Below are 23,108 nucleotides of genomic sequence, written 5' to 3'. Positions count from 1 at the left end.
GAGACTGGTTATGCATGAGTGGTTTCCATGCAGGTTTACGTCGCTTGTAGTCCCGCGAGCAATCTTCATTCCCCCAATTAGTAGAAGCGGCGTTTGTGCGCGCCTTCAACTGGAACTCTGATCTTTTGCGCGAAGTATCTATGATTGAGCAAATATCCTCAGCTTTCAATGGAGAATATTCAATTGATTTGAAAGTGGTCTGCAAGCATATTTTTAAATGTACGGTAATCGACAAAAGAGTGGATTCGAGCCTTCACGGTGGACTGCGGACCTACAACTTCAAACACAACTGGAAAATCACCGCTGGTTGTCCCGACATTCACCGTTTCCCATGCGGATGTGGAAAAACCTGGACTCGAAATTGTAAGATCCAGCACAGATCTAAACTGTCCACGAAGAAATGTAACTGATCCCGAATTTTGACACGAAAGGTTATTTCTTATTGCCCAATCCCATAGACGCTTTCCACACAGGTCTGTCCTGGATCCCCATGATACATGATGAGCGTTGAAGTCACCTGCCAAAACTGTATCTTTACTGCATTTTGCCATAACCGAGTCTAGTGGGCGTGTATTCTGCACACCCGAGGGAAAGTATGTATTGACCAACGAGAAAGGCCTATACTGCCAGGGAGAGTAATTTCTACTGCTAGAATTTCACATTCTGGAGACATCAGCTGGAATGGTATATTTGCCCTGTGGCAAAACTTGTTTGAAATCATAATATAGAGTCCCCCACCTCTAGACGGGCGATCAAGGCGAAAGGACCTAAAATTGCGCAGAGAAAATTGTTTTTCAGGAGATAACCAGGTTTCTTGCAGTAAAATTGCATCTGGAGAAATTTGAGAAGATAGAACGTTTAAATCAGTTGCAGCGAATATTGATCTGCAGTTCCACTGTAGCACTCTCATCTACCTTCCAGTGATGAGAGCACCGCAGAGGCCACAGCCTCCTCCAAAATATTACATTTCGGGTTGACTTCAGGGAGTATTTTCTTGGATTTACTAACTGAGTGTGAAAGGGTAGCCTCAAGCGGAGAACACCTCCTTTTCTGTGCCCTCACGTCAATTTCCATGTTTGAGGTATCTTGATAATCAGAGTTGTCTGGGCTAGTAGTTGCCTTGTTTGAGGAACCTGGAACAGGCCTGACTTGCTCTGTATGGGTTGTGGACGCAATTGTCACATTTTCCTGAGAGTGGGCTAAACAAGCGTTCATGTCAGAGCTTGATGGCAGGGCAGTAGCACTCGATAATAATTGTTCTAACTCTGAGGATACCAATCCATTAAAGCATTCCGTGACGCTTCGCTCCATAATTGTAGCCATAGACTTTTCAATAGCTTGTGCAATTACATCTGACAGGCTTCCATCAACGACAGCGTGGTGTCGTGCTGTCACACTCGCATAACCGGGCTCTTTCCTTTACCGCCGCAATGGCCTTTTGGCGTGAGCAGCGCCTTTTGTCCACAACTTCCAGTATTTGGTCTTCTTGAGCTCTAGCAGGGCAGTTTGAGCAATCAGCTTTGTGGGCTCTACGGCAGAGGCAGCAAGAGTCCGACTCGGCCGAGCAATCATTAGCGGAATGGCTCCCGCCGCAGACGCAACAACGAAGGCTGGATTTGCAACCACCCATGCTATGACCATAGCGTCAACAATTGCGACATTGTAATGGACGCGAGGCATGCGTGCTCACTCTGAATATTACAGGCCAGACTTTTATCTCAGTAGCGCAAGATGTACCTGCAAACGTGGCAATTACTGACTCAGTAGGGACACGTGTATTGTCCACTGTACCATTCTGTTGCACCGGTAAACAGCAATTACCCCAGCCGCGGAGAGCTTTTCTGGGGTCTCTGCCGGACTTAAAGAGGAGTCTACACCCCGAAATATTCTTTTAGTGCAGGCAAGATAAAGGGGAACGAAGGGACTCACTTCCATCGATCCAAATGATGGGCACTTAAGTAAGTCGTACACACACGCCTGGTCTGGCGAACGGCAAACAATCCCACCTCTACCAAACTGTCGTACATTAGTGATGTGCAAGTAGTGATGCGTTGCCGCGTGAAGTTCCACCTGCACTGCCTTCGGGTTGTTGAGCCGGATGGCTCCTCCATGCACAGGCACCAGCGCCGCAGGAATGCTGCTCACCCCACTACGAAAGAAAGCTTCAAGAGGCGTTTGATCAGGTGGTAGCGAGGCCGACCAGGGCGGAGATCGCCCCGTGCCGTCCCCTGGAGAATTTTTCAACATTTGTGGCACTATCTCCGCATCAGACGATATAAATTTATCTTAAAACCCTCCTTGGTATCTACAAAACTGGACTAAATCCGCCCGACACTTAGCCAAAACCTCGAGAGCTCGCGCGGGAACGCCTCCTCCGAGAAGCAGGCATCGTCACCAGAAGCTTCTGCCTCTTTTTTAAGTCACTCTTTCTTACTTTGTGTAATCATGGTCTGACTGCTAAATTACGCCTTGTTCTTCCTTTTCGAAAATTTAATCTAATATAATTTTTTCCTTTGTTGTGCTTTCCTAAATATTTTTTTGTTTCGCGCTCACTTCTTCCACACTTGGGCCAGTGCCCGCATGTGGGTGCGTGCCACGATTGATGTTCAGCGGCAACAACAACAAGTTCCAAGCGATTTCCCGAGCCGCGACTCGTTCTTGCGCTGCGGTCGCATCGAGCTTCGCTCCGCGACCAGCGCCGTCATGGAGAGGACCGCGTCGATTCGCGTCACAGGACGCACCTCGTAGCCGGCACGCAAGACGACCGTGGCCTCAATAAACGGTGTCAAGGACGGCGTGCACGACGCCTGAACTATAATAGAAGGTGAGCGCTGCGGAGGGCACGCCGCAAGTGCCGAAATCTGTCGAACGGACCGATGCTATTCCTTTGCTGCCCTGCGGCTACAACTGCGCAAAGCGAGATGGCTCGCGACAATCATCGTGGTATACACAGCCTTGGTATATACAGCCCACATATTTACGGACAGGACATTGAAAGAGTTGGTACGCAAGAAAAAACAAGGTGAACCACCAGCTATAAGCCAACAGCGAGAACCCGTTGTAAAAGCGGTAAACGTCCTACGGTACAGTTTTTACAAAAGAACAAAAGCACGCGAAAGAAACCAAGAACGCAGACAGGAAGGCACGAAATTTTGGCCACGTAACCTAATAATAAGAAAAACCAGTAAAAATAATGGTGGGAAATGCCTTCTTTTTTTTTCATGTTAAGGCACTACAGGATGATGCCAAAGTGTGATATATAGAGAGGAAATGTTAGTGACAACTGTCGAAATGTTGGCTACAGCGACATTTCATGTTAGACCACTGCTGAACACCTGCCAAGTTCGTTCCTTTGCCGCATAACGTTAAGGACTGGGCAGGTTACTTTTCGTGAACTGCTTGTGTAGACACCCGGAATATGTAAACGACGCTGCAAGCTGTATATGCGCAGAGGCCACGGGCCGCGCCGACCCCGCCATGCCCGACAGCGGCGACCAGCAGCTCCTGCTCATCGACACCGACGCTGGCGTCGACGATGCGCTCGCCATCTTGTTGGCCCTCGCCAGCCCGTGAGTACGCGGTCCCGACCATATAAGATTTCCCACACAAGTTGTGAGAGGTAACTCTAAAATCAAGACGGGGGCCGACAGATGTACACACACAGTGGGATGAAAATCGGATGAACAGAGGTAATGTGCCTCAGACAGAGGCCTTCACTTGTTTTTATCCCACAGAGGGCTCCGTAGTGCCTGTGGGACTAGAGATACCGTGTACGGCTCCCGCCGGGAGCCAGAGTTGGGCTTCTCTTTTCCACGTGCCGCTGCGTTGCCGTTCGCCAAACCCAGTCACGTGGAACTCCGAATTGCTGCAGGGAAGCCGACCTACAGAGACGCCGTTCCTCCTTTTGGCCTCGTCAATTCCAGCGCCATCGTCATCAGCGCGGCGCGTTTTGTTGTGTCTGACACACGCGGTAGCTTTTGCGCGGATACATTATTTTTCTGCGCGCAGCTCTATACGTGTTTCAATTTCTCGATATATTGGCTGGCGCGGGGCAAACCATGGCAATCGAAACAAACGTGAACGAGACCAAACCAAAGCAAACCAAACAAGCGCGAGCAAGAGCAGACGCGAGCAGACGATATTACGAAACGATCGGTCCGGCTGAGACCAGATACTAGTACGCATCGAGCGGTCGGGCGGGTCCGCATGACACCAGTTTCCCGCGCGCACGTCACTGAATGGGCCGCTCTCATTGGTCTCCGCCGTTCGCGGGTCGCGTCTTTCATCTCTCGCTCTACGTTCGTTCTTTCATCTTTCGCTGCGCTCGTTCACTCGATTACGCCGACGGTCAACGCAGGACCGGGCTCCTAAGGGCTGCGCTCTAAAAAGTAGCAATAAATAAAATTGACGAGAGAACGGCCTTGAACGTAGTCCCTGCGCGAACGAGAAGTTGCTTCACTGCAGAAAAGTGGATTGCAAGATGGCGGACCTATGCCCAACTCTGGCTCCCGCAGGGGGCGATATACACAAGCCCTATGCAGGAGCTGCAAGTGTGGCGGTTCAGCAAGCGTGGGAATTATTTCTAGTGCATGGATTTGGCCTAAACTACGCCCGGCTAAACTGCGTCTGGCTTCAAGCGGCCTTGTGCACTGCTACGCAAATTGATCACTTTCAACAAAGATATGTAATTATAAGCGCAACTATTTGATGCCATTAAGCACGTGGCCAGACAACTTCGATCGTTTGAGCATTTCGAAATATATAGCGTTATAAATAACGCCACAAGAACGTCTGAGGCCACGAGCGCGAAGATTAGACAAGTCCGTGTACTACCTACATATAGTGGTTTCGGCGTTGTGCTGCTAAGCCCGAGGGCGCGGGATCGAATCCCGGTCGCGGAGGCCACATTTCGAAAGGGGCGAAATGCAGAAACGCCCGTGTACCATGAATTGGTAGCACGTCAAAGAATCCTTGGTGGTGAAAATTAATCCGAAGTACTCCACTACACCGTGTCTCACAACTAGATCTTGGTTTTGGCACGTAAAACGCCCAGGATGTTTTCTTAGATACATACATACGATATGTCCCTCCCTCCCTTTCTCGCTCCCCCACTGATTCGTCATTTTCTTGACTTTGTTATTTCTATATTGAGCGACTGGTGTCTCCTTGACACGTAAATCAGTCCTTGCAGTAAACAGTAGTAAACTCGCAGAGGCTCTGCAGAGGTCTATGAGCGTAATCTATCGGCTCAGGACGTGCTTCGCTGCAGGCTGTACAGGTCAATGAGCAATGAGTGAGTTTCTCCCTTCTCATTACTCCATCCGTCCATTGCCCATTTTGAAGGTGCAAAATCTTGGCCATCACCTGCGTGTCCGGCAATGTGCAAATGTCCAACGTCTACACCAACGTCCTGCGGATACTCAACCACTGCGGCAGGCTCGAGGTAGGTCAACAAGAATACGACGCAGAGAGGGGTATTTTTAGCAGAGAGGGATAAAAGTGGGACTTAAAAAAAGAGCAAGACGCCAGGCAGCTAGCCTCGGCAAGCGGCAACCTTCTCTAACGCCATCCCTTCTTTCCCTCGGTGCCCATCCGCGCGTTGACTTTTGGGAAATAGACCCTACATGGTTGCCGGACCTTTCAAGGCATTGTTTTGTTCGTGGTAGTTCTTGTAGGGACGGCCTCGTCACGATCAGCCCTCTACATCCAATCTCAGCTCCACTCTGCTCTATACTATGTCCTTATGCTCTGCGCGCGCTCCACAGTAAGAAATTGCTAATTGGCTATTACGTGGTGAAACCCTAATTCCCATGAGCGTTCCTTTACATTTTTTAATGACTAAGCTTCAGAATTGCAACATGATGCTACATCTTCGTCGCTTTTGCTTCCGCATAATATTTAGCGACGAAACGAGCCTATTTGGCAAAATAAACACAGCGCATGCAGACTATGGAAACTGAATTTTTTACCGGTTCCTTGGCAACGCTTGGCGCCCGTTAGAATGTACTATTGCAAAATGGCGCGAGAACAGGACTAAGTTTGAGGAACACACGGCACTAGGATGATCAGCTTTATCTCACAGAAAGTGGGGACAGTGGAGAGGGGTAGAAAGAGGCAATAGACAAAGAAACAAGTGAAGGTTGCGTTTTACTTGCTTTGCTCCTGGCGTTCTGCTCTTGCTGTGTTTATAGTAGTGTTTCTTGGTTGTTTATAACGCTTAAGATGCAGTACGCTACCGCAATTTAAAATGTAATCGTAAAACCTGTCTGATTTCAGGCAGTTCACACTCACTTCAAGCATCTTCATAAAGCAGTCCTCATGCCTTTCTAACAGCTCCTGACGAGAGCGCTACGACAAAGAAATACCCTCTTTGCTGGTGCGTTGCTTGTAATGTCACATATGTTAAGTTTAACACTGTCGATCAGGTTGTTGCAAGTTGTTCAAATAAAGTGCGTGTAGCACGCCTGAGCAGTATAACGGGCAGTTCTTCTTAGGTTCCTTCCGTTTGGCCTGTGCTATGCGCTGCCGCTTTATTTAGCAGTATATAATGGGATATCAGTATTATATTCAGTATTGTGTAAAATATTCACCAATTTCCAATCGAAGCAGAGCAACACTTAACTTCAGTCAACCAAGAGAACAGGCTGTCTTCAGGAAGGGGTATACTACGATGGATCACATCCATGTCACCAATCAAGTAATTGAGAAATCTGAGGAGTACAATAAACCTCTCTATATGTATTTCATAAATAATGAAAAGACATTTGGTTCAATAGAGATAGCAGCAGTCATAGAGGCATTGCGCAATCAAAGAGTACAGGAGGCATACATGAATATCTTGGAAAATGTCTACAAAGATTTTACTGCTAACTTGGTACTAAACAAGAAAAGTAGAAAGTTATCTATCAAGAGAGGGGTCAAGCAAGGAGACACAATCTCTCCCATGCTATTCACTGCAGGCTTAAAGAAGTATTCAAGCTATTAGAATGGGAAGGCTTAGGAGTGAGGATCAACGGCGAATATCTCAGCAGCCTTTGGTTTGCAGATGACATTGTGCTTTTCAGAAACACTAGGGACGAATTACAACACATGATCGAGGGCAAGCTTAACCGAGAAAGTGTAAGAGTGAGGTTGAAGAATAATGTGCAGAAGACAAACATTTGGTCTTCCCATCAAAAATATCTCATTGAAATGCTTTAGTCCACTCAAAACAGAGCTGCTCGGTTCATTTCTAACAATTATAGTCCACTCGCCAGTGTCTCCAAGCTTAAGAACCTTAATGATATACAGATACTTGAAAATCGTCATAATATTTCACTATTGTGTTTATTTCATTAATATGTTCACTCCTTCGCCGCAATTTTGCCTCTGAAATCACCTCCGCGATCATCACGGCACTTACAAAGTCATCTCTGCTTTAACCGCATATGTGAAAAAACTCAATAATTCAATTCATCGGCATTACCTAAAGCAATTAGGCTCTAGAATCCTGACAACTTAATCTCTTTTTATGACCATGGAGAGTTCAAACATCACCTCCGCGTACATTTATCGCTTTTGTATTGTTCTAAATGTTGTTTTCTGTTACACTACTCCTTCAGTTGCTCTAAATGGTGTTTTATTTTGTACTAATGTTTCACTTGTACTTGGTTATCACTTTTTGCCATTTTCACATTTGTTTTGCATTTTTAACTTCGTGTTAAACGTCACTTCTACGACATTCATTTAATAAGCTTTGTATTCCATTTGTGTTTTGCCTTGTGCCGCATCTGTTGCACCGTTACTCTGGTTTATTATTTTTTTATTGTATTTCTATTGATATGCCCCCATACCCAATGCTCCTCTGGGTCTGTGAGGAACAAACAAACAAACAAACAAACAAATAAATAAGTAAATAAATAAATGTTCAATGACCTGGCGAGGGGACAAAAACTCAGGATCATCAGTCAGCCTCTAGAGTCTGTACAGGAGTATGTTTATCTAAATCAATCTCTCACAAGAAACCCTGATCGTGAGGAAGAAACTTACAGAAGAATACAAATGAGTTGGAGTGCATACGGCAAGCATTACCAAATCCTGACTGGGAGCTTACCACTGTCGCTGAAAAGAAACGTGTACGATCATTGCATTCTACCGGTGCTAACATATGGGGCGAAAACTTGAATGTTAACAAAGGGGCTTGAGAACAATTTAAGACCTTTGCAAAGAGCGATGGAGCGAAAAATGTTAGGCGTACCGTTGGGAGACCGAAAGAGAGCTGTGTGGATCATAGAAAAAACGGGGACAGGCGATCTTCTAGTTGACATTAAGAGAAATAAATGGAGCTGGGCAATGCATGTAATGCGTAGGGTAGATAACCGGTGGACCATTAGAGACAGTTACACAATGGGTACCCAATTAGGTGCAGTCGAGGATGGCAGGCAACTAGGTGGGTGATGAAATTAGGAAACTTGCAGACGCAAGGCGGAATCAGCTAGCACAAGACAGGGGTAACTGGCCATCTTAGGAACAGGTCTTCGTCCTGGGGCAGTAGGCATAAAAAGATTATTATTATTATTATTATTATTATTATTATTATTATTATTATTATTATTATTATTATTATTATTATTATTATTATTATTATTATTAATGATGAATGGGAGATGAAGATCCAAGCCTCCTTCACGAGTTATCATTGCGCGCCAAGTCACTGTCTTAACGGGTAGAGTTGAAACTCCGCAGTATTTGATAACTCTCGCTGCATTTCACAAGTACGGAAAGTTGGTTTAGTAGATATGGCTTCATTTCTAGTGTAATGGCACCACAGAAGAAAAAATAATAAAAAATAATAAAAGGCGCGGCCAAAAGCTTGACGTGGTGAACACCAGAGCTCCGAAGCAGTCCCAAAGAAATCGTAGTGTGGTTATCACAAAACAAGCGAAATCCGAGACCATCGGCAATGTCCCAGCTCTCGCACGCATGCAGGTGCCGGTGTACCAGGGCTGCCGGCGGCCCCTGGTGACGAGCCCCATTAATGCGGTCAGCATCCACGGCCGGGACGGCCTGGGCGGTGCTGCCGAACGGTACCCGCTGCCCGCCGACGGCGCCTTCGAACGTCGCAGCGAGCACGCGTCGCAGGCGCTCGTGTCGCTGGCGCACAAGCACGTCGGCGCCGCCACGCTCGTGGCACTCGGCCCGCTCACAAACCTGGCCGTGGCCAGCCGACTGGACCCCGACTTCTTCGCGAACCTCAAGCAGATCGTCGTCATGGGCGGCACCTGCGACGGTGAGCGCGCCACCCTCCCGCTGACCGTCCTCGTGTGCTTCGTGCACTTGAAGCTAAACATTTCGACAGAATTGCCTGTCTGGTTGGGAAATTTATTAGGACTGGAGACTGACTCCAACCAAATAACTGAATTTTATTAGCCCGATGTTTCGGAGCCCACTCGGCTCCTTCTTCAGGGGGTTGTTCTTCGGGGGGTGGCGGTGTGCCGCTTTTAAAGCGTCTTTTGTAAAGAAAGGAAGGGGGAGCACGGGAGGTGGGGAGACACTTCACAGACGGAAAGGTAGGGGGAAACAAAAGGGGGGGGGGTCGTTGTTGACGGCTGCTGTGGTGCTGGGATGACCGGTGCTGGGGAGAGTGCTGCTCGCACTGTACAATGGCATGCACTGTCAAGCATGATTCGGGAACTCTAGACTTTGAGAAACGCCCGTCTGGTCGGGGATGATCGCGACAAAAAGAAAGGGGAGGGGGAGCCTCGTTGTGAGAAATGTTCCTGCGCAAAAAGCCGAAATGTCATTTGCACTTTCCTCCTTTGAGCTTTCTAAAGAGTTCTTATGTGGTCGGTGCCCGGGGGCGGATGCAAGGTAGCAATACGGGGGGAGCCTCCATAGAAACAATATGGTGAATAGACTGGAAGAGGGTTGCCTTACGTCATTGCGAACGGCTAGACCAAGATGGTACAAGTGAAGAAAGGCAGGGGCGTGTAGGGCTAATGTATCTCGGGAAGGAAAAGGGAACCGGCCCACCCGTCACTCTTAAGTTTGGATACACCACTAACGGTCTTTTTTCTTTCAGCTTTTTTTGCACAACTTTGCTAGGACTTTGGAAGAGCTCATGCGTCACACTTTCTTGCGGGACACGTTGATTATTCACAGAATCCTTCCATCTACGTGCAAGAGATCTGCAGATGCGTGCAAGAGAAACGGAAGAGTCTATCTTCTTATTTTCTTCGTTATTCTGCACACTTATTGCAATTTTTTCTGCCTATTCTCTCCATCCTTTCTGTTTGGTTCCTTTATCTTGCTAATGACCTCGGAACACTTCAGGTTTCACGTGCCCGCCGACAGGTCACAGTTATGCCGGTGGCCATTCCTAATGACCAAATAAACTACAGCACTATTACCTATTACCACATGGAAGAGCGTTTTGTCGAGGCATAGGCTTCGTTTTCAAAGCCATCAAATTAATTACGCACAAATACTTGCAGGCATCGGAAATGTGACTGCGTCCGGCGAGTTCAACTTCGTGTGCGACCCTGAAGCCACCAGGGTGGTGCTGAGCGAAGCAAGCGAGAAGGTTCGGCTCGTCCCCTACGAAACCTGCATCAGGCACACTCTCGACTGGGTACACTTTCTTCTCTGATCTCTCTCGCTCTTCAAACTGCCCCTCCCCATATATATATATATATATATATATATATATACAGTGGCGTAACAAGAGGGGGGGCCGGGGTGCCGTGGGCCCCGGGTGCAAGGGGCCAGCGGGGGGGGGGTGTCATATACGTCTGAAGACACCCGTCTTTCCGCTGGCTACACCCGGGGGGGGGGGGTGAGGGTGACAGAAGACCTACGGGCCCCGGGTACCAGACGACCTAGCTACGCCAGTGTGTGTGTATATATATATATATCGGGTACGTCACGCATTTTCCGGTATCTATGTCCGGATAGTGGGTATGCGCCAGTAGGTTTATACTGTTCTTCGCAATAATCATCACGACTTAAACAATCCGGCACAGCTCATCTCACAATGAGTGCCCACGTTATGCGATTAGCACTGAAGCAATGTATCGACCCACCGTATTGTTGCAACTGCCGAAACGTGTCATGCATGAGGCGTCTATTTAGCCGGGCTATTCTATAGCACTTTCTTCTCGACACACTGCGCCGTCTAGTGCCACCTCGGAGAAGCCCTCTCGTGGCGCGTGTGTGAATATCCATACAAGATCCGTACAAGAGTGTCTGCATTTATATGACGCGGACTGAACTCCTCCCAGTACCGCAGTAATTTAATTGATTCTTTTTGTCGTTTAATCTCGGCACATACGCGATGTATTGCGGCTCGAGGAGGCGTTTGGGCCAGGAATCCACCTAGCCCATTGACGAGTACGTCCGGTAGTAAGAATGAAGGAAAAAGGGTTTGTTTTACATTATTTACACTGGCTCCAGATACGGAAGCCCACTCCACGTAGGAGCATATTAAACACCTGAGTTCACATCAAGACACGACAGCACCACCCTCACTGCATTAAAGGTCTCCACATTTAGTACCATCGTCTTCCCCAGTCGACTAGACCAGGGAGTCTGATGACTATATCGTTGGCCAATCACAATCGTCGAATCGGTCGCAACATCCCGCCCATGATGTTGCACCGTTCCGTCGAAGTCGGCCTCCTATGTTGCCCCTTCGCTCTCGCATATTTAGCAACCTGCGAATCCGAAGTCGAAGCCGTTCTCACGGCAGCATTCGAGTTGGCCTTTTTTCATCAATTATAGTTAGGTCCAGGTAGAGGGGCCTTTTGTTGACCTATCAACAGTCGGCCTCAAGGCTGCGTTGACATCTGGATACGTACTGCTGAATAGGTGGAGTTGCCTCATGGCACGCGTCCGATTAATGCCCTTGACCGTGTTGAGACGTGACAATGTCATACACCTACCGAGCCAACTTCCAAGTTAAAGTGGTTCGACGAAGAGGGGCACATAGCTTATTTAACCTACCCAGCAATCCATGTAGGGGTGAAAGAATTTCATCGAAGCACGGCACATAAACAGTGACACGTAGCTGTGACCTAAGTTGGCTCGACAACCGGTTTCGAACCCGGTTTCTTCATCACGGTTAGAAATACCGGCCGGCCGGCCGACCCCGTAATGTCCGTGAGGTACCCTAAAAAAGCTAATTGCATTAAAACACATCACAAGACAGATTGCTGAACGCATGAACGCTGCCGATCGTTTAAAAGGAATGATGCGCCGCCAATTGTCATTCACCTGCGAAACTTTCTTCCTCAGAAACCTGTAGGGGTTTCATTAATAGCTTTACTATACTCTCTGATGGTCGACGATTTGCCTTACTTCCGTGAGCCATTTGTGTAGCAAGCATTGTTCGGCACTGATGTATCAAATAGCGAACGTTGCGAACTACTACTCCACTGCTCACTGAGACAAAGATAGTGGCTTAGAAAATAAATAAATAAATAAATAAATAAATAAATAAATAAATAAATAAATAAATAAATAAATAAATAAATAAATAAATAAATAAATTATCAGGCAAGCAAGTAAGCAAGCAAGCACCGCGAGTAGCACATTGCTCGAAAGTTGGCTTTTTCACGTCAACAGTCATTGTGAGGAGAAGCCAGATTCTCAGCGCAGGAGGCACGTAAGTTGAGACCATCCAATTTACGCTTCGGAACGTGCGTGCGGTGTGCGCGCTGCATGCTGAACGATGACAACTAGCGCAGTATTACTGTAACGTATAGGGCGGCGTACTGAAGACACGAAGAGTCGGTGCCAAGAAAAAAACAACCCAGTCGAGTGTGACAGAAGGTTGGAAGAAGTGATGAGCCTAGGGAATTTGCAGCCGTATCAGCTGACACCACCAGCATTTCGATGGAACCGGACTGCAAGAACGCTTGTATACCGAGATTTTGTATTGCGATAAAGATAACCACGCGGTCAAGAATAATCCCAAGTCTTCAGCAACAGAGTTCATGTGTTGCTTTGGGTTGTTAAATCACCGTGCTGCGATCGTCATTTCAAAAATGAAGCGCCAGCAGTGACAGCACACTAAGAAGGAACAAAGACAGGACAAGGCGCCTTCCGGGACACGAAACGCCTTGTCCTGTCTTTGTTCCTTCTTAGTGTGTTGTCACTGTTGACGCTTCATCTCTTGAAAGCTACGAACCAACTAGCCCCACAACGTGTTCTACTGCTCGTGATGCTGTGCTGTGAGTGCGGTAGGTTATCGTGATCGGAAGCGATCGTGTCAGCTAGTGCTCTATTCTTTTCATTCTTTTCTGTACCTCTGCTTTCTTTTTCTCTTTCTACTTCCGCCGTCTACCAGTGGAGGGTGGCAAACCGAAATTGGTGTTTTGGCTAAACTCCCTGCCTTTCACCTTTCTTTCACAGATCTCTTAAACCCCAGCGATCAATCGAGATCCGCGCGATTGTTTGTTGCGTGTGTGCGAGTAGATGTTTAATTGTCCTTTCGGTCACGTTTAATTCATGCAGAAGTGCCCAATGTTTGCCAAACTTTCCAAAGCCACGATACGTGTTTCAGGGCATGTCGCTAGGCCATGCAATAACGCCTCTGTAAGTATTTCTCTTCTCCAAAGCCGCTCCGATTGAGAGCATCGTCATTGGCCTGGGCTTCGTAGCTTCAGGTGTGCTGCCAGCCCACAGACCTTGGCCCTCGCGAATTTGCTTTGATTTTTTTTTTATTGAAGGTGTGCATTAGCAGGCCAGATTCACTAACGTGCATTAAAATATGTTGTGTCGACCTCTACGAGGTCTAGCTGCATCACTGCGAGGAGCAACGAAAATAGCGCTGGTGCTTTTCCAGCATTCGTGTGAGTAACAAGATAATGGATATATAAACAGAATGCTAGATTACTGTTGATATAGTAGCACATAATTAGCTCACGCAGGTTAAGTGACTATCTGTTGCCTCCCCGATTAAACAGGGATGCCATTAGCAATCATCCTGATAAACCCAGGACGCTGGTGTTCTTGCGCCTTACGGTTCCCCAGTGCCACCCGTCTTTTCCCATTCCCTAGCCTATATCCCATCCCCAGTTAAGTCGAGAGCCATTCTCTTCGAAATAATAAAGATTCATTCATTCATTCATTCATTCATTCATTCATTCGAAGGTTTGTTAGATAAGCGCGTGACGTCTAACACGCCGACCGTGTTTACGCAGGACTGGTACACCGACTGGGTTAGCATGGACACGCACAAGAGCCGCATGGTGCGCGACATCTCCGAGGGCATCATGCTGCGCATGCGCGACTTGCTCAGGCTGCCGGGCTTCTACTCGTGCGACCTGCTCGCCATGGCGACCGTGGTGAACCCTGCCGTGGTGCTCAGAACCGAGACGTACCCGGCCTGGCTCGAACTGCACGGCACCAGCACACGCGGTGCGCTCATCGTGGACAAGCGGCCCGGCCTGAAGGGCACCAAGCCCAACATCCGCTTCGTGCTGCAGCTGGACACGGCCACGCTCAAGGAGATGTACACGCGGATGGTGCGCTGATCTGACGCTTCGGACTGGGTGGTAGGAGACTCCCCTCGGTCGGCTATGGCCGCTTCGAGTGGGAGCGCGCCAGGACGTTCTCAGGGAAGAGAGCTCGCCTTGGCCGAGACTCTCGGTACGAAATAAAAAGGAAAGAATGCTGGTGTCCGGGAAGTTGATCACGGAACGCGCGGCAGGTTTCGTCGAGATTCTGTTATTGTGTGCGTTTGTGCGGGGTGCATGTGTGTGACGTCTGAGTGCATGAATCAGCGAGCGAGTTTAGAGGGTGTGGAAGAGCGAGTAAGTCCCTGCGTGCGTGCGTGCGTGCGTGAGTGAGTGAGTGAGTGAGTGAGTGAGTGAGTGAGTGAGTGAGTGAGTGAGTGAGTGAGTGAGTGAGTGAGTGAGTGAGTGAGTGAGTGAGTGAGTGAGTGAGTGAGTGAGTGAGTGAGTGAGTGAGTGAGTGAGTGAGTGAGTGAGTGAGTGAGTGAGTGAGTGAGTGAGTGAGTGAGTGAGTGAGTGAGTGAGTGAGTGAGTGAGTGAGTCACCATGCTAGTTAGAGCGATGGGGAGAGTGTGTGTAAGAAAGGAGAGGGATTGTACAGCTCTTGCTAAAGTTACTGCTTCTAGACAAAGCGCTTCGGAATATTTGCATTGCAGTCAGCTCACTCTGTCCAAGGCTTTGATAAATTATTACATGATTTGAAAATGGGCATTCAGGACCCTCACGTTCTCGTAAGTAAGTTCTCGTTGAAAAAGACAAAGGGATAGCAGCAACGATAGATATACTTCCCCTCAGTAAGGGGATCGTCCACCACGTGACGGCCACATCACGCTTTCTTGAGCGCCAACGATAACGTGAAAATCTATTCCGTTTTCCCAAGGGTAGCAGTTCCATTAAAGGTTCCCCACGGTTGGAAAAGTATAAACAGTCGAGCCTATGTTATAGTGCGTCCTGTCAATGGCGACCTCATTGCTCGTGCTGTGGGGAAGAGGAAGTTTGCCGAAACGACGTCATTAGTAATCCCTCCCCGGACTACACGAAAAAGCCACCCGTGTGATTACACTCTAAAATGACAACGACTTGAGAGACAGGTTAAATATTGGGAACAGAAAATATGTAGAAATCATTATGTTGGTATTAGCCACCTCCAGAAGAGAGCACTGGTTGATATTCGCTCCTTTTCTGTGAAGACTGCTCGAGAGAGTGGCCTTCCTGCCGGCGTCGTGCTCCACACCTATCCACTTCAATTTAAGGCTGCAATCGAGACAATACATTGCAAATTGCATCTTCCTAGACCCCATGTAAAGCCCCATATTAGGGCATTTGAGGTAATAAATAAATAAATGAATAAATGAATAAATAAATAAATAAATAAATCTTCAATGATAACACTGAGACTCGTAGACAAATAAGAGACGTTTTAATACCTCTCAGCTCAGAGTCTCGTCATGGTCACCCGAGCGGCGCTCATTGACATTAAATTTCCTTTTTGAAAGCACTTCCTTGGTCCTTGAGTTCCTCTATAGCTTGGCCCTCCTTCGAGTTGACACTGTTGTTTATTTCTTCCGGCTAGGCATATACCCACAACGGGGATCGGTCATAAAATGGAACAAAGATTCGGAAAAAGGAAGCACGATATTTTATGAAGAAATATAACAAAAATTTAATAATAACTAGAAAGGCGTGTGAAAAACAACCGCGACATAGTAGGCAACCCTAGCACCCGAATACTTCATAGCATCTGCAATGCTGGGCCGTTGAAAAGGAGTAAGAACGTACTTGTAGTGAGCAGCGAGAAAGAAGAAGAAGAAGAATCGGTCGACGGAAGCCTGCCACAGGAGCAGTCGTTATAACCTTGGTCACAAACGTTGCTGCAACCCTTCCCGAACGAGGCGAACATGGTCGAGGAATCGGCAGTTGAGGAACCATCGCACACCTTCAACAGTCCGGAGCCCAGTCAGCGGTCCTTCGCCTGCGGCGCAGTCGTCGTCTTCGGGACCATGATGGCCATCATCGTGCTGCTCCTCTTGTTCGACGAGTCTCCGCAGCACCACATCAAGACCGAACCCTTCTGCTGCGCGGACGTAGTGAACCGCGTGTTCAGCGGGGCCAACTTGAGCATCGACCCATGTCACAGCATCTTCAGCCACACCTGCTACGCCTACGTCGCGACGCGGGACGGCGACTACCGAGAACCGCCGAGCCCCAACACGGACCCCGTCGACGGCGTACCGATCACCGAGGCCGGAAGGGCGGTCGCCGCCTACTACCGCGCTTGCGTCCTGTCGACCGGCGACTCGTCGCCGGGGGCAGTGGCGGCTAGCGCGCTCCTCGACGTCGCCGACCCTCCGGGCATCGCTTCTCTTACGCCGCAAGCTCTCCTCGCCGTGATCGTCGATCTATCGCTCCAGTACGGATTGCCTTCCATATTCGAGTTTAAGATCGGCGGAGCCATGGGCTCGAGACCTTATTTCAACGTCTCGGTGGCGTCGCCGAACGCCCTGGCATCGAGCAATTCCCCGACCTTTGTCAGGACGTTAAAGGCCGACGCGCTGAGGGTCGTCAACGAATATTTCTTGACGAAGATAAGCACGCAGGAAATGAACGACTTCTTGGAGGACATCGAAAAATCGAGAGCTGAGGTGGCCGAGCCCTACCTCGAGTCCGTGACTGACCTCACTCCCGGTATCACCGCAGGCCACTGGAGAGAGATCTTGAAGAAGTTCCACGTAAGTGAGCTCGCCAACGCCAATGTATTCCTGCAGGTGACAAAGGAAAAGTTTGCAGACACCTTGAAGCCGGAGAAGAGGCTGCACGCTCTGGTGTCGGCTCTAGTTAGCGCGTCTGCGCAGCTCGCGCTGAGCGCATTTATAGAAGCGAACAGCACGGACGCGAGGACGCAAGCATGTCACCACCGTGCCAAGGAGCTGCTTCCACTCTTGATACTAGATCGGATCGGCAACTCGCCGACACGCTTCCAGAACGCTGCCATCCGAACGGCGTACCACTTGATCGCAGACGCCGTGCGCGATAAGGCACGCCTCGGAATGACAAAGGACGACTCGCAGAAGCTGCAAGAAACGCTCAGGGAGATGACGGTGTTGCTGCCGTCCGAGGTCGTTCCCGGAGACCTCGCCATCCCAACCATGACGTCCGAGTACGCGCACGCCGAGCTGGTCACTCGCGCCTACTTGCTCAGCGCCTGGCGACACCAGACGTTCACCCTGGGAATCTCGCGGGACGCTCTGGACGGGTTTCAGAAGAACCACGTGACCATTGGCGGCGGCAGGGTGACTATACCCACGCTCGTCTACCCTCTCATCACTGTCGGTCAGGTCACGGATCCGGTGGTGTTGATGCCCACGGTGGGTGTCTACCTGGCGGACGCACTGTGGGACTTCGTCTTCACGAGCAGTTGGAGCGCCGAGAGCAACGCCACTCTGAAGGCGTACCGCGAATGCATCGAGACGAACAGTCGGTCGCTGATTGAGTGGCCGTCCGACCTGCTCTGGCTTAGCGTCGAGACCAGCCTAGAGGCGAGCAAAGGCGCCGACTGGGACAAACTGCTGGACACGGCCGGCACGTGGAACACCACGCGCGGCCAACTTTTCTACATGACCTTTGTGCATTACCTGCTGTGTCGCACGCCCCATAGCAGGTACCCGACCTTCGGATTTGACGTGGACGTCTTCATGTCGGCATTCGAGGACTTCTACCGGTCTTTCCGATGCAACACCTCGGTGTCGAAGATAACGGGGGCCACCTGTTTGCTCCACCTTTGAATTAACAATATTGAATTGGATACCGGCGAATGCGGCTTCATTTACTTTCATAGTGCATTTAGGAAAGGGAAACGATTCACGGCAGAAAACCGGAGAGGCTGGCGTCATGTGCACAAAAAATGAACGCCAGCTAGCTAAAACGCACGCGTTGAAAAGAATGAAGTGGTAATGAAAGAGATGAGAATAAGTGTAGGGTTATACACGATACGGCCACAAGTTCGGAATTTGCACTCGCAAGAAAGTAAACAGTAAAATACACATGTACGTATGCTCGCATAAATGATATCGTCCATCGCTCAGATGCAAATGTGCACAAACATGTTTGCATACGCAAACAGATGCACCCACATGTATTGCTATGGGTATATACTCGCCCACACGTGCAGCTAGAGGCATTCACATACAGTATACGTCAGCAATACTTGCATTGCTACACAATTTTGCAGTGTCATGCTTTCGCGTGGCGGCCACGTACGTAATGGGATCGAATAACTCAGTAAATTTGTAGATCACTGAAGGCACGTGTCACTTGACTGAGTGAGTGAAACAACTTTGTTGAAGAAACCAGTGGATTGAGGCCTGGGCCTAGGCCGCGCCAGGGGCGGCAGAGAGGCCCTGTCTCCCAGCAGCCTCTCAAGCTCGTTGGATGGCCCATGGTTGATCTTGCAGATATGAGCTGGTGACTCGCGCGCATAACTTTTGCGAACGTTTCAATTTGCAGATTTAGCGTCTACACCCGAAAATGAAGCACGCGGCAGCACACGCTCTTTTAACATTAACTATTTCTTAATTCTGTTCATTAAAACTGTCCTCCGCCATTGTGCACGCTTCCGACCGCTAAAACCAGTTTTTCTTTTTTCTTTCTTTTTTTTTCGCTGACGGTTCATAGAAGTTCTGAAGACCTGCTTACACAGGGCTAGGGAAATGCGGTCTAGAAACGGGATTTTGAGAGACCACAAAAATGTATTTCCAATTGCGGATGTATTCTGAAAGTCGTATTTTACTATCCTTTGCTCTTCTTCCTGCCCACTTCCTCGCTTTCCTGCAGCCTCCTTGTTTTTTGCTCTCTGTCGCCCTCGGCTTAAATCGATCAAACTGACGCAACTTCGCCGCGTACAACATGTATATAGGGTTCTTCGTTTTCGGGTAAAACCAATATGGCCGATTTTCGCATCCCGAACAAGTTTTATGCGAATCGGGTTAAATCCCAGATTCAGAATAAAGTTGTTTCCATTCATCTCCGAGGTTTCACCTTTTCGTAAAGAGCAAAAATAAACGCAGACGTTACGAAACCAGTAACTACAAATTAGTTATTATTTATTTATTTATTTATTTATTTATTTATTTATTTATTTATTTATTTATTTATTTATTTATTTATTTGGCGCCTGTGGAAGTGCTATTGAAGGCGTCGTCAAATTCGGCCATTTTGTCAAATTCTCTAGTGGCACCATTGTGAGCCAGTCGGAGGCGCCGTAGCAGCCTTCTGGGCCAATGAGAGCTGACAAGATGGCGAATTGAAAATGTATGGCGCAATTCGACATTGTCCAGAATAGCACCCCAGGCCTTGAGTGAACGAAAGCTTGTTGCCCTTTTAGTAGCCGCGTTTAGTACACGGATACGACAATGGCGCAGCGCATCGCAGTACCCCGCATGCGTTGCTCATATCGCGCACGGCCGTGATGTGCTAGGAAGCGGACGCAGCGCTGATGTTTTTCTGCATTGCGAACGGTAGCTACGACGTTGAGACGATGTTTTCTCGACTAAGGTATACGTTCAAAGAAGAGTGGCAGATTGAGCTAGTTGGTGTTAAATTAATTTTGTTGTAAAGACGAATTGATTGAAGCAGTAAAACTGAACGACGGAACGAGGGGCTCGACAGGTCTAGGAAAGGCAGAGAAATGCTCAAAATTTGTAGAGTTATGTACTTCAACAAGAACATTTAAGATCAAGAAAACCATCACACTTAATGCAAAGAAAGGGTAAGGCGTGCAGACGCGGACACAAGAGAAGTGGACAACACGAACGCAGACTATCAACTGAAGGAAGAACTGAGGTGAAACAAAGAAAGAAGACACAAAACTCATCTGCGCATGCTCTGGAATGGTAGCACCACGTGAGTGAGTCAGCCTTCGATTACCTTACATAAGGAAGAGATCAAATGCTTTACAAGTTACCTCTCACGTAGACCGGCACGTGTACCCGATTGATACGTTGTGCTACCATTCCAGAGCATGCGCAGACGAGTTCCGTGTCTTTCTTTTTTTCACCTCAGTGTTTTCTTCAGTTGATAGTCGGCGTTCGTGTTGTCCACTTCTCTTGTGCCCGTGTCTGCCCGCCTTACCCCTTCTTTGCATTATGGATCCTTACCAACTAGCTCAGCTTTCTGTCGTTCTAAAACCATGCACCTCTTGAGAAGCATGACGCAAGTAGAAGCATGAGAAGCATGCCACAGAAGAATGCACACATGTACTACATGACATATATAGTGCACCGTAATACGCACTACAGAAGCCTGAAATTCGCCATTGAGTATATGTACATCTTTTTACTTACTTATTTGACTCGAAATTTTTCAGCCCTTGTATAAACTGCTCAATGTTTGTAAAGCAGGAAATTCCACGTGAAAAGCTGTTCCACTCATTAACAGCAAGAGCTAAAGAAGAAAATCTCATGAGGTTGGTGCGTGCAAGTGGAAGTCGAACTTTGAAATGGTGGTTAATACGTGTAAAAATATCTCGTCGTCATCATCATCATCATCATCATCAGCAGCAGCAGCAGCAGCAGCAGCAGCAGCAGCAGCAGCAGCAGCAGCAGCAGCCCATTTTATGTCCACTGCAGGACGAAGGCATCTCCCGTAGCGCTGGTTTAATTATTGTTCTTGTGTATAGTTGTTAGGATGATTATATATTACGTGGCGGAAAGCAAGCCGACTGCTTGCTGATGCGTCCAGCTTGAAAGATCGTTCAATCACTGAAATGCTAGCGTATGTGGAGCATTGGCCTGAAATAAAACGAGCTGCTTTATTTTGAAACGCTTCCAATTTCGTGACGAGCTACAATTGATGAGTGCTCCATATAAATTAAGCATATTCCATTTTAGATCCTATAATGGAAGTATATGCAAGAAGTTTAGTGTCAGTGTTAGCGCGAGACAAGGAACGACGAATAAATCGACTAGTGTCACTAATGATATTGTCAATATGCGTGCTCCCTGAAAGGATTGTAGCTAAATGAACTACAAGATTACTAAAAGATTCGACTGCCACTACAGGCTCAGGACCTGTGGCATATATGCGTAAGAAAATACATTATTCCTTTTGCTACACCTCATGGGATTGGTCGTGTTTGTGTTCATTTTCATTTGCCATTGAGCGCACCAATTATTCAGTTCGTCAAGGTCATTTTGTAATGTTAGGTGGTCGCGAGGATTGATTATAGGCCGATAGATGACAGGACTATCTGCGAAAAGTCTAGTTGTTGAATTCATGTCGACGCAAATGTCACTGATATAAATTAAAAAACAGTGTGGGCCCCAAGACGAAGCCCTGGAGATTGCTGGACGTGATGGATTGAGAAGAGGACTAATTGTTACCTAGAGTAATAGCTTGACGTTTATTCTTTAATTATTCTTCAACCCATTGAATAGTCTTTATTTCTATAATCATTATTTTCATTCTGTAAATTAGTGTTTTATCTGGTATACGCGATCAAACACCTTCGCAAACTCTACAAAAATTGCGTCAGTTTGTTGAAATTTATTTAGGTTGTGATGTATATCTGTTGTTAGTTCAAACAGATATTCGTTTCGCATGAACGGCCATGCTGCAATCCATGTTTATTAGTAAAGAGGACGTTATTACTGGTAATATAAATCGTAACCTGCAATGACAAGATGTGTTTTAAGAGCTTACACACGACGGACGTCAATGTTATGGGTCTGTAACTGGCTAGTTGACTCTTGTCACCGTTCTTAAATACGTAGATTACGTATGCTAATTTCAATTCCTCAGGTAGTTCATTAGTGGCGACTGATTTCTGAAAAATAAGTGAATATTAACGCCGCATAGGACTTCGTGGTTTTCAAAAGTTTAGTGCTTGTATTGTCGGGACCTGGACTGGAATATCATGGTAATCTATCGAATGCATTAGCAACTCTGTCTGTGTGAATAAAAACAGCAAGCATTCATGTCTCTATTTGTCGTGAGGAATTCCTCAACTCCAACTTATTTTCTTCCCCAAATGCACTACAAAAGAATTTATTAAGTATATCGGACAGTTCAGCGGTAACGAGCGCGATGCCATTTCCAGAGGTAAGCCGTGGCAACTGGATCCTTCACGGGTGTAAGAAAAACAACCTTCCAAAATCTCTTAGAATTCGTTCTCAAGCACATCACAATAAAAGACTTTATATTTAGCTCCTGCAATTTTTTTGGTTAGAGTTTTTTTTTTAATAGACTATATTCCTCCCAGTCAATTTCGTTACCGGTGCGCACAGCTTTTGCGTGTAAGCGCTTTTTCTTATTCAGAAACATCTTTATCTCCCTCGTAAGGCACACCTTATCTGCAGTATCGTATACACATCCATGAGGAACATATTCTTTTTGGAGATTCAACATGTCTCGAAAAGCGACCCAGTTATAAGAAAAAATGATTACAAAGTGTTGTTTTATTTGGCGCCGTCTTTGTAATCATGCTTAACCAACTAGCCCACCAGCACATGCTCAGTGACTTCATCTCTAGTTCAGTGGGCCCTTTTCCTTGGCGCGTATACGTGCTTGTCTCGTGTCTCCCTTCTTCGTGTGTTGTATTCGGCGCCGTCTTTGTAACCATGC

The 23,108-nt window shown here is 47.6% G+C and overlaps 1 protein-coding gene across 1 annotated transcript; it reads left to right on the top strand.

Moving 5' to 3' along the window:
- Window positions 1-2,604: 2,604 nt before the first annotated feature.
- On the top strand, window positions 2,605-14,679 carry LOC135919333 (uncharacterized). Its single transcript, XM_065453085.2, has 6 exons — window positions 2,605-2,824; window positions 3,452-3,569; window positions 5,344-5,443; window positions 8,968-9,268; window positions 10,473-10,609; window positions 14,181-14,679. The coding sequence occupies exons 2-6, from the start codon at window positions 3,478-3,480 to the stop codon at window positions 14,511-14,513; spliced, it is 963 nt and encodes a 320-aa protein (XP_065309157.1). The 5' UTR covers window positions 2,605-2,824; window positions 3,452-3,477; the 3' UTR covers window positions 14,514-14,679.
- The last annotated feature ends 8,429 nt before the right edge of the window (window positions 14,680-23,108 follow it).

Source organism: Dermacentor albipictus, chromosome 2, assembly GCF_038994185.2.
Source record: "Dermacentor albipictus isolate Rhodes 1998 colony chromosome 2, USDA_Dalb.pri_finalv2, whole genome shotgun sequence".
NCBI classification, from domain to species: domain Eukaryota; kingdom Metazoa; phylum Arthropoda; class Arachnida; order Ixodida; family Ixodidae; genus Dermacentor; species Dermacentor albipictus.
Note: the sequence above shows the minus strand (reverse complement) of the source record. Positions and strands in the feature narration are given on the sequence as shown.